Genomic DNA, 12,787 nt, shown 5'->3' on the forward strand with positions numbered 1-12,787 from the left:
CCCAGCAAATTCAGTTATTAAGTCTTTTGTGCCCAGCTAATGCACACCAACTTAAACTTGGCAATGAAGACAGCAAATCTCTGCTGCACTGAATGAAATGTACTTCGAGACTTTTCTATTTCTGAAATACGTAACAGCTAATAAAGAGGACATGTAAACGCACTCAAAGGGTTACTACAGCTTTGTGTTATGCTGCTGCCAGACATTCAGGGACAGTTGCAGAAGAATCTGCCTCACTACCCCAAAATTGAGGTAATTCCTACACCACAGACTTTAAAAGCATATGAAATATGGGGCAGGACAGGAGAAGACACCTTGAGCATTAACATGGCAATTCATGACTGGTGTGCTATCATTCTGAGAACTGGGCTTGCAAGGGGAAAAAACACAAGATCTACAGAGAGAGACTGAAGGCAAAAACTGTCTGGTTTTCAAAGACCAAGTAATGCTAGTTACTACTTCTGCTCTAAAAAAGCATTTGTTACCAAACTGAAAACTTGGATGGTGGAGATTTTCTAACTTATTGTGATCATTTGTTTCAATGATTAATAGCCTTCATCCTTACCAAAAGCTGCTCCCTATTTTTCCAATCTGTCCTTCAGATATTTTTCCTCCAGATATATCCAAACCAGTAAGCAACACTCCAAATGCATAGACAATTTTTAATGTTGTTCTCTAAGTGTATTTCTGATGTATGCTTCGAATATCAACTGCATACAACTAAAAACTGATGCTTGAAGCCATGAGCAAGTTCTAAATACTTGCTCACTTGGATTTCACATAAAACACTTGCACAGAAAGAAATCTATGTGACTTTTCAGACAAGTGGTATTCATCAGCAGATCTCTGGTGTGCCAAGGGAAACTCAATATACAAAGCTGAGCAACACTTGGGGGCAAGGATGAGGAAAAGGGGAGGAGAAAAAATAAATACCAATTAATGCAAAAGGAGGAAGAAAACAGGATACAGACAGCTAAGGAATTAAAATCTTGAATATCCAGGAATTCAAAGGAATTCATTGCCCAGCCCTAGGCTGGCCTAACTTTAAGGATTAGGTTGGATTTTTACAGTAGCTATTCTCATTATCCTACTGCTGCTGCTGCAAGCACATTAGGGCAATGTTTTACCAGGATTTGTCCCACATACCAGATAAAAATTCCCCAGTGCATTAGCAACAAACAAGATTGATGGAAAGGGTAAAGAAAGGAAAAAAGTTCAGCCATGCATGTCTCTGCCCCACTATTATTCTGTTGGGTTTTGGTTTTTAAAACAAAACAAACATGCTGTGGTTTAGAGAAAGCAGACTTAGTTGAAATTGGATTTAACTTACAACTTGCTCTGTGCTAGACCACACAACTCAGACCTTATCAGTGTCCAGCAAAACCTGGGCCAAAGCAACACCTTAAGGCCAAAATACTCGTTGATGAAGAACTTCTGAAACCAAATAGATTTTGTTGGCTATAAACAGCAGACCACTGAGTTCTATTGTCTGCAGGGAACCCTTCACTAACAGCTTCAGTCTAGCAGCAGCATGAAGCTCTTGTGGGAGGTGGCAGCCATGGAGTGACAGACAGTCTCTTGGTAGCTAAAATGAATTCCAGACAGAGCTTTGAAAACAGTCACCACAGCAACCTTGAACTGGATCCTGCCTCTGATGGGAGCCAAAGGCAGCTGGAAGGAACCCAGCAATCTGCCTTGCTGAGTCACTGTCTTGCCCTGTGCTGCAATGTCTGCTGCGTGGCAAGGAGACCTTCTCGGAGCTTCCAGGAGGATGGGTACCCGGAGAGGATGGCTGCCAAACTCTCAGCAATTGCCTCCTGCAGGCCTGAAACTGTGCATCACAGGATCTTTTTGTTTATTAACACCATGCTGCAAATGTGCCTGCCTGGCTGTGGAAATTTAGTGAATCTGCGCGTACTTGAAATAATTACCAAATAGAGGAAATGCAACACATACGGGTCAATTTATGCTCTCAGTTAAAAAGGTGTGAAATCTGGAATAATTCCACCAGAGCCAATCGAATCACTTCAGATTGATGTTATGAAGGAGAGCACCATCAGCCTTACTTAGAAGGACGCATTTCAAAAGCAATGGCACATCATCCTACAGCTAAGGCTAGAGGAACACTGGCTAAAAGGCAGAGATGACCACTTCACGCCTTGTTCAGCAACGCTTACACTTTCTTTGCTTACATGAGATGAATCTCATCTGTGTACAAGACACCAGCAAAACCCTTCTAAGCCCAGCCCATTAACAAACTTATGTGGAGAGGTTTAGGTCATTAACTCTGTTGCTTTCTCTCTACACAGGCATGAAATGTAGGGGGGGGGGTTAAGAGGCATTTTCTGTACTTGCTCACATTTTCACAGACATGTAAAGTAACCCAAAGTTGGGTGGTCTTGCTACAAATTTTAAAGCAATACTGGTAGTCTCAACAGAACAAAACACCATTAGGTGAGGAACATAAGAAGTGACAAAAAAGAAGCCTGAATGGAAATATAAAGTCATCAGTAAATCTTTGATTTAAAAAACAAAAGGTGATAAAAATAAAAAGGTCAAAATAAGTGCTTTCTCCTGGAAATACACATGAGACCTAAGAACAATCACATGGTGATTAGAATTGAACTACTGGATCATCATCTATAATCTAGGTAATGGTCTTTAGCAATTTGGGTACAAGAGATAGAGCTATTCATACTTCTGGACAATTCAAAATAAATTTTAACATTTTACATAGTTGGAACTCTTAAGGGACAAGAACTCGCTGAGGTTTGTGTGCTGGGTCCAGTGACCTGCCTACTGCTACTACTTAATGTTTCTCCAGGGATGTACAGAAGCTATGGTGTTGGTTTACCTACCTCCAGAGGAAGAACTTTAGACTGCCATAGGGCTGCTAAGGTTTCTATGCAAGGAGAACCATACCACAGTCCCCAAGATATCTGAAAGTCCTCTGCAAGTCCCTCCTTTCAGCATCTCTCTCCCATCACTTCTAAACCTATGAACTGCTAGGTCAAGATGCCGAGACAAGGCCTGTGACAATGTATGTGATGTCTATGGATAAGAGCAGTCCTAAACAATGCTGTGGTATAAGTAAGAATTAACAACAGACCATTTATCTTCCAGTTTCTTGATGCAGAAGGCTCCCAAGAAAAGAACAAAGCACAACCAGAGAAACCCCTGCACTCTGTATTAACAAGTTTGATTGGGTTAATAAGAAGCCTGGAGAAACTTACAGAAGCTGTAATTGTGTCTTCAGTGATACCTGGAAACTTGTATTACACTTCAGTCAAGATGGTTGCAAGACCGGATGATTATGTGTGCTTGGAAGTGTCACATCCTCCAGCTCTGAACCAAGCATAGCTCTGGCAAGTAGCAGAATCTGTCCCTTCGGCTTCTCCATCACTAATGTATTCACAGTCTGTGAATATGTTCACAGAAGCAAGCAGAGAGAAGCCACTAAAAGCCAAATGAAGAAAGAACAGCAATTTAAGGGAGTCCACACCTACAAAAACACACACCTGGTGGGCTCTCTCGTGGAGAGCCCTTGCTAGTCTGAACATACGCTATGCACCATGGGGTATTTTCAAGTCTTTATCATCATGCCTCTTCAGCAGTCTTAATGGGGGATGTTGAAATGCTATACTGCAATTGTTGTATTGAAGAGAAAAAGAAAAAAACTAATGAAATTATTTATACTTCCAGGGAAGAAAACAATGAGATGATATTGTCTTGATGACCTTTCCTAAGTATGGGGATATAGCATCTTACACAATAGACTCTTGGTTCATGTTTCAATTACTGACCTTTACAGTGGAGAAAATTAATGCAATTTTCATCGTAATCCACCCGTACAAATAAGATCCATACGGAAGGTTTCCACATGCTGAATCTAACTCCAACGGAAAATGTCAGCTGTTTGCTACTGGATGAATTTGACTGTAATTTGTTTGGCTGGAGTCTTTCTGAATTGTGTTCATAAAACTTTGTATATTTTTTGTACCTATTTTTGACAGAGAATTTCCTACATTAGAAACATTGGATTTTTGGGGGGATTTTTCCCACTGTTCTTTTTTTCCAATACATGAGATATTAAACATTTCTTGGAAGTTGCCAAATAACTTGGCTTAAAGCCATGGTGTTGTCTGATACTTCCCTATTACATCCCATTAGCCAAGCAGGGCTATGTCGGGTCACCACTGGATTGAAACCATCCAAAAAACCCAAAACCAAACAAACACTGAAACACACAAAAAATACCCCTCAAAGCACAACAGGAATTGCTGTTGATTTAGTTTCTCTGATTTTGATTCAGTTACTAGACCTGGAATTAGTAATCATTTAAGTTTTGTCTGCTTTGGAAGAGAAGAAAGCTTTTATCCATAAAACTTAAGATCATCAGAAGACTCTTTAAAGCCTGATGCTATGACACACTCATTAACCAGGGTAGCTGTCTGCTCTTGAAGCTATGCAGTCATTGTCAAAAAAGGAAAAAAAAAGGAGTAAAATAAATAGACATGGTCAACAATCAAACAACTTGCACTGAGCTACATGTAACTTGTCTATACCTTCCTACTGGCAGGCAAAAGATGTTTTGGTGATGTAATTTTAAAACAATCCTTATTCAGACAGTTTGACAGACCCCAGAGCTGACAAGATGCAGCTTGAACTCCATGTCCAAGATGGCACAAATCCGAGAAGGCATTCATCCACCGAACAGCTTGTGCCAAAGGGACAGAGCTCTCTTATCTTTTGCAGTCCTCCATGCTGGTATTTGGGGAGGGCAGAGGGGGAGAGAAAGGGGGAGTTGGCAATTAAGCCCTGTCATTTAAGACAGATAGTTTAGGTGGGGGGAGTTAATCTGCTCTTGGGTTTTTGAACTAAGTGTCTGTGTATTTCTAATTTGTAAACAGTTCATCTCTTAGAGGGTGAGTTACAATTCCCAGAAGCATGGTCTGTTATGTCTAACATGCAGCAGAACCCAGAAAGGCTATGTGTGTGAGTATTTTGATACAGCACGATGATAGGAAACAGAAACAGTGACCTTGTATACCACAACCCAACTAGCAGATTCCAACTTTAGGAGCTCTTGTATTAGGCAGGAAAAAAAAAACCACATAGACTTCTTTCTAAAGTATAATTGTCTGTTTAAATGTTGACATTGCTATGAGATAATGTCATAAAATTACATTTTTTCTTACACTCCCTAGAGAGCATTGACCACCCTCAGATTTGGAAAAGTCACTTGGAGTAACCTAATGTACTTAAACATTCAAGTCATCACAGTGCAAGCATGGTCCGTAGATGATGCAAAGGAGGAATATACCCAGGACAGGATGGAGACACTAAGGCAATGCTGCACAGCACTTGACATGGGACACATTAGTGGCTGGCAATTCTCTCTCCTGGTAATTCTGTGTCAGGATTCCACAGACCCATAACACCAGTATATCAATTAATACATGTTATGAATTATTATTGCTGTAATGTTGGGATATAAATGTTATCTTGATGAGAAAGCCTGCTGGAGGTGTCTACTGCTTTAGCCAGTGCTATCAGCTTTCCATTTTAACGAGCGCATGCAGGAAACTGAGATGGAGGCAATGCTGATTACAAAATGGTAGAGAACAGCTCAACACTGACTCTCAGGAGTTTTCCCACACTGGCGTACTTAGTTAAAAGAAACCAAGAAAGAGGATTACAGTGGAACTGCCTTGGGAGAGAGGCTGAAGGGGTATTGTGGCAAAAATTCAAACGGATCAGATCCATATTTAAGTGGCCCAGTTGTATTTATAGATAGAACCAAAGCCACTGGAGATAAATCCAGGGTAAAAGTAACCTAGAATATTTTGGCTTTGCAGCAATAAATCTCTTTCACAGCACAGGAAACAGAGGATTAAATACCTATTTAATACATTTTAACTTGTTTTTTTTTTCATCTCAGCACTTGCAAATGAGAAAGAGGCACATGAAAAAAGGAAGACAGAAAATGGGATTAGTTCCAGCAAGTAAGTTACACCTTTAGGCATCACACAAATAAGATGTAGCCTCAATATTTACAGGTGTCTAATTTTGGGTACCCACAGAATACAAATTATTGACTTTTAGAGAGGCACAGTGTTCCTTTGGAAGAGATGCAACTTTCATTTAACAACTTCTGGTGAGTCCCAGATATTGGTCCTTTAAGTTGTCCAATTTTACAATGCAGAGAGTAAATTATAAATGGGAACATTTAAACACGAAACCTGTAATTCAACTAGGTTGGCTAAAATTCACGTTATAACTTTTAAGCAATTTCTGGTTTCTCATTAAAATATAACCATAGAAGAGCAGGTTAACCTTATATAACTACTCCCATCAATTAGACTGCTAAGCTTCAATTCTAGTGTCTGCAACTGAGAAGAGTTAAGGTGCACTTGTTAACTGTGGTATTGATTTACTTCTTAATGATGAACAATTTCACTGCAACACTTTTAAAACATAGAATATTCAAGAGTCCTATTAACTTAGTATGCAATTTGAAAGTTTCACATTGCCTTGTGAACATTTTCTTCCTAACAGCTAATGTTCCCCTGCATGCTGTTGCTCGTTAAATAATTCCTCACCTTTTAGCTTTAAAGTATTTATAGATTATCAGATCCTCCTTCACTTACTTATGTTTTTTCAAGCTGTATACATTAAGTTCTCTTAATCTCTCTTGAGATGTCATGCCCTCTAATCCTTTTATCATTTGTCACTGTGGTTTGATAAACTCAAAAAAAAAAAAAACCCAGTGAATTTTTCACAGTGAGAAGAATGAGTAAGTATGCTCCAATGAAATACAAAACAGGCCTTGCCAATTCCAATTCTTTCTACATTTCAGCCAATGAACCAAACCCCAAGCTTTTAAAGACATGTTGAAAAAATTCTAACCAGTTCTCCACATATCACACCAATTCTGGCCAACAAAAACGAAAATGTCAAATCTTCTGGGGGAAGCCATGAGCACAAAATGTGATCCAACACTGGAAATTCAAGTGGAGGATTTTACAAACTCATGTGTGTCTTTACACCTTGCCTACCCATACGCACACCTATCAGTACACATACATAAACGTGTGCCTGTTACGATTTCAAACACAAAGTGGGGACTGCTCAGATTAAGTTAATGTTCAGAGAGCTTGCATAGATACCACCACTGTGGAATGTTACATAAACCAATCTTTTCGTATTTTCTAATTTGCCAATGAGCAAACTAGTACCAATTGTTTTTTCCACTTAATACACATAATACATGAAGATCTCATGGAAATAGGATGGTGGGTGTGTGCTCTCCCACATTCCTTCTGATTCCAGCTAACACAATCGTGAGATACACTTACCTTATCATCTTCATCCTCATCTTCATCCAAGCCCATAAGCTCCTGCAAAAGCAGATGTCCACATTTCAAAATGCTACACTTATTTTTCTGTGACAGGCAGCATTTGTAAAGCTTCTGATACTCCCACAACATTTCATTACACAGTTTTCTCACTTCTATTGCAAGTCATCAAGAAACCCCACTGCTTTCACCTTTCAGAAATAACATTTTGTATTCAAGGACTTTTTGGGGTTTTTGCAGTATCCTGAACAAAGCCTGCAATACCCTATACAAATTTTAAGTCTAAATAAAGCATTAGTGGCTGTACCCAGTAGTTTGAAGGCAACAGGCATTCAAATTCACTGACAACTTATACTGTCTGTAAACAGCTTTGTTCTTAGTCTGACAAATGAACCAGCTGGCATGTCAAGGATGAGGACTCTATACTCAACTTGTTCCATCTTTGCTGCTACAATGACTGTTCCCTCCCTTTAGGGCCATTACTGAAACATTAGACTTTAGAAAACACATTTGGATGAACATAATCAATCTCACAAATCACAGTCAGATTTCTATGCAGCATTATTTTCTCCCTTTAACTTTTATGCTGACAGGTAGGGGGGAAACAAAAGACTTGGCTAAGGCTTGAAATGAGGAGCACTTGGCTTTCAATTCAGGTATTTAATAATCTGAGCCTTTAACAGGGTCCTCCAAGTTCTTCTTGGTTATTTACTAGGTACATTTGAATCGCTGCATTACATGTTTAAATACAGCAAACATGCAAAAAATGTGAAGAATCACAATAAAAAGATGGTTTGGATTTGTGTATTAAAGCAGTTGCATCTAGTGTGCTCAGATACCCAGATTTACTCTTTGGCTCTCTGGAACACCCCAAACAGCTGAATTAACACTGAGCATGGTTTACATTTTCACAGAAACATCCCATCTGTAAATCATAAGCCATTTTACCAATATTCATGAATTTAGCCTTCTGGCAACTACATCATGCGTACAAAGTTAATACTGTTATTTTCATTTTATAGCACAGAAATCAGAGTGAATTCAAGGTCCACTTTTGCAAGGAGTGTTACTTGCATTATGCACAAAATGTGCATGCTGGCACACAAAAACCAAAGCTAGTACACATGCAGCCAAGGCCTAAAGAAGCAAGAAAAGTAAATAAATGACTGTATAAAAAGCATCAGTATTTTGAAGAAAACCTTTTCTCATCTGCAGGACAGATGTGACATAGGTAGCACCTGATTGTCTATTTCTGACCTACAGATGGTTAGAATCACAGGCATACATAAAAAAGAAATCAGGTAATATTAAAGGCACTTTGACTACTTGTTCCATATGATCCCAATCCTGCAAAGCACTTAGGCAGATGTGTAACTCTGCTTATGCGGAATGCACGCCTGAATTTCATGGCAATGCACCGCTCACAGGATGTGTGACAGGAAAAGGGGCAACTTTCTGATGGACCTTTCTTCAGTATTACTACAATTAGCCTGTATTTTCATGCACAGCCTTTTGCAGTACCCACATAAATGATGTACTGCTCAATTTTGCTTACTTATGTGAAATGCTCCTCACTTGAACATGCAAACTCATCACAGGATGAGTGACGGGTGCTGGAAGGTTTTCTCTGTGTATTCTTTTCTGGGTAGGTCATTATTATTTTTTTATCACCTTTTGTATTAAAAACAAACCCACCTGTTTGGCTGGGATTTTCTTACATGTGAAGTTCTCATTTTTCAGATTAAATGAAGTAGTTACTGAAGACACACTGTATCCTTCTATGTTATTCTGGACTTAGTTGAAATTGGGGATAAGCATTTCTTTCACCATGTTCTCAAATCAAGTCTATATTCTAGTCTGGATAATGGAATTTTCCCTATTTTCTAAAGATCTTTCCACATCGTAACAGTTGAGTACTGAACTAGGAGCAACTTTTCTCACTAAAACTAATAAGCCAGCTATCATCCTTTTTAATTCTAGGATATTATTTCTTTGCATAAAATCCACTTGATTCATTTGAGTACAGGTATTCTTCATGGGTACAAATGTCAATCATCTTTTTATACAAAGTTAGAAGGAACCTATAATTCAACCTGTATTTCATTACTGGTTACACATTTTAAACTAGATTATTATGGACATCCATGAACTTATTTTCATTTCTAACTGTAATTACCATTGTTCTGTAAGTAGAGACAGCAGCCAACATCAAACAGCGTTTCATACACCAGCAGTAGCACTTTGCCACACATATTGTAATTATTTTTATATTTAAATCTTTTTTTCTCCCAGATCAAGTTAAAAAACTGAAGGCTAAATCTCGAGGGTGGGGGGGCAGGGGGGGAAGCATTTGTCATTTAAAGAGGGGTGGGAAGGAGGAATAAGGGCTTCCTAAAGTCTCAATCACAGGAAAAGTTATTTTTAAAACTTCTCTTTTGGCTTCTATCGACTTTCCTCCTCTGTGAATCATGAATCATTAGTGTGACGCAAAGAGTACAAGTAATAAGGTCATGGGTTTTAGGAACTTGTAAGTCTTTGTAAGTCTTACTTATTTCAACTTAAAAACATTTGTAGTTATTTAGTAGAGTAAAATCCCCATCCTACACATTCTCGTTGCTTTCTCCTACGACTCTGAATGGATTATTGCTTGAACTGAATCATGAAAATTGAGAGGGTTGACATTTCTTTTCAGTAAATTCAAAATAGAAATGCTATTTAGCTACATAACTTGCTCAATGCCATTAAAATATGTAACATTTTCCCCATGAACAAATTCAAGCTGGGGATGCTAGAAATGTTACTGCCACTTTACTTGCCTGGGCATCTTGGGTGTTGTTGATCTTCCCTGTTGTGATGAGGGAGAAGTTGTATGCAAACAGCACCAGCAGAGCCAGGGGCACCATGTACAGTTCCACGGTCCAGACGGTGACCACAAATACCTGGGAGAAATAAGGCAGCAGAAGGGAACACATACAGGTGTTTAAAGTGAAAGGCATATAGGCAAGCCTTTCAGTCATTATTCCTATTTACATTCATCCTTGAATTTATGTTAACCTCATTCATATTATTATTTTGGCAAAGAAAACCTGCTCTCAAAGCATGCTCTCTTTCTATTCTGTTTGAGCCCATTAGGCTGCTGTTTCATAGCTTCTCATCCCCTGTACCTGGTGAAGTACAAGGCCATGAATATAAGGGTAGTCTGAAGGTTTTATTCACTTCTTCCTTGGACCCCCTCAAGCCTGAAAGACTTTTGTCCTTAGTACTAGTGAATAACAGACCCACTTACAGAGGTAAACCTGCTCCACTTGATCAAACCCTATTTGCCATGGGATCTTTCACAGGCTAGAGGAGAGTTTCATCCTCCTGTGTAACAGGAACCATTCAGCTCCCTTATCACTGTAAAGGGGACAACCAGCAAATGCATCTTCACCATTAATGCATCTATGTTCTTGCCATAGCAGCATCATTTCCTTCCAGAAGGCAAGGATCTAGGTTGCACATAATTTTGGAAAGGGATCCAGTAAGTCTCTGTTCTCATACCCTTACCATTTTTCAGCATGATGTATTCTGATTTCACTGGTTGCTTGAAGACTCTCTACCCAGAAATGGTAGGAGATCATGCATTTGGAGTGGTATCTGACCAAATCCACTAACAGCAAAACCAGAAACCAAGTTTTGAAGTTCTGTTCAAACTGGACCAGCAAAGCACATACATGATGGGGACTTAATTAGGATCTAAAAAAAAATTATACCAAACCAAGCTGCAAGCTCATCTTGCAGTACCAACTGTACCTGAACAGACGGCAAACTTGGAGTGGTTGGCAATGCAAAGTTAATAAACTAAATCCAGAGCTGCTGTAAAATGCATGTTGTGATCCCATTTCCTTTTCTACTCATACATAGTGTTTCCAGAAGAACTGCCTAATGCTGGTGGAAACCTGAAGCTATTTTAAACAATGTTCTCTAAAGACAAAGCACAAACACATTTAACTGTTTTTTCTTCCTCAAAAGGAACCTGGGTTGATCAGAAACACAAAAACTCCACATTTTTTGATTAATACAAGTAGGTGAAAATTAGTCAGATCCAGTTAAAGTATCCCAAACTGCAACAAAAGAGAAACTCTATGGGTAATCAGAAAGCTAAATCTCTACCACCCTTCATCCCTGGCCCAATAGATATTACATATATAAAAGCAACACTAGCACTTGCAGAATAGGATATTTATGGCAATGCATTTTTGTGTTATGTATCCGAAAGTCCAACTGCACTGTACCAAATAAGAATTTCCCACTGCATTCAGCACAGTGAGAATTTATACCACTACAAAACAGCAGCTGTTGTAATTTCAAAACAGAAAGACTTGTCTGACATCAAGCAAGTGGTCAGTTAATATCTACCAAGGGCCAAACATAAACCAAGAAACAATGACTGTATCTGTAACCCTCCCCAAAACAGCAGTTGCATTTTCTAGAGTGAACCTGACTTTATGTTATCTGCTGCTATGCAAGGAATTAGACTGTCATCCTGTTCTTGGCATTTGTGGGCCAGTAAAACAATCTCTGAGATATATTCACTTATAAAATGGGCTGACATCCAGACAATATATTCCTATACCATTGATTTGCAGCATAGGAATGTAGAAGAGGATTTGTTTTGTTTTTTCTTTCTGATCCTGATTTTCAACATGCTAAAAAGTTAGGAGTGATAATGATTCCAACTGCCACATTTTATATGTAAACAAGGCAAGAGAAACATAAGAATCCTGGCCAAGAAGGCATGGTACTTGGTCTGTCTTACAGACATCTTGCGTGGCTTTAGTTAATAAAGACTTCAAAAACTGTTATATTCCAACCTAAAAAGTCCTCCCTAAATATAAAAGTTCTAATCTGAGCAAGTTCCTCTGAAGCTATTCCAATTCCCTTGCTTTGTAAGACAAAATGAAGCTGATACCAGCTCCTATCCTACTTTAAATGTCACTTTAAAGAACAAAGACTTGTTACTGTACACATCTATACAGATATCTATCTCAGGTATATATGGAGAGATAAAAACAGACACACACACATAAATACATCTGATCCTTATGTAAACTACATCATGGAAATTCATATTGCTAGGTATTAATTCAAAACATTTGCTTCAGCCTGTTGGAGGAGGTTGCATTTACATCGTCTCCGCGGGGTATTACAAACTCAGTCTTGTCTTAACGCAGCAAAAAGACTCCACCAGCAGTCAGCTAGGCAAAGTCCTACAGGAGTCAATGAAGCTCTTGAAGAACCTCTCTTCATTCATTCACTTGCAGGACTTGAACCAATTTTAGTGCATCTGTCACCATCCTATATGAACATCACCCTGCTCGGTTGCAAGTATAATACAACCTTGCAATCACAGGTCATTTAGGCAAGATACAAAATCAAGACCTTGGTGA

At 38.9% G+C, this 12,787-nt stretch overlaps 1 protein-coding gene across 2 annotated transcripts in view; it reads right to left on the bottom strand.

The window, feature by feature from the left end:
• MCTP2 (multiple C2 and transmembrane domain containing 2) overlaps positions 1-12,787 on the bottom strand; it is a 111,596-nt gene that overhangs the window by 13,044 nt on the left and 85,765 nt on the right. For both annotated transcript variants that reach the window (XM_061371283.1, XM_061371284.1), the window contains 2 exons: positions 10,175-10,297; positions 7,359-7,400 (listed from right to left, as the gene is read on the bottom strand). In XM_061371283.1, the coding sequence (XP_061227267.1) occupies positions 7,359-7,400; positions 10,175-10,297 (165 nt within the window). The remainder of the gene's footprint in view (positions 1-7,358; positions 7,401-10,174; positions 10,298-12,787) is intronic.

The sequence above is a fragment of the Neopsephotus bourkii genome, unplaced genomic scaffold (assembly GCF_033783945.1).
Source record: "Neopsephotus bourkii isolate Nb327-2 ecotype Australia unplaced genomic scaffold, CSIRO-AGI_Nbou_v1 NB_1572, whole genome shotgun sequence".
Lineage (NCBI taxonomy): Eukaryota > Metazoa > Chordata > Aves > Psittaciformes > Psittacidae > Neopsephotus > Neopsephotus bourkii.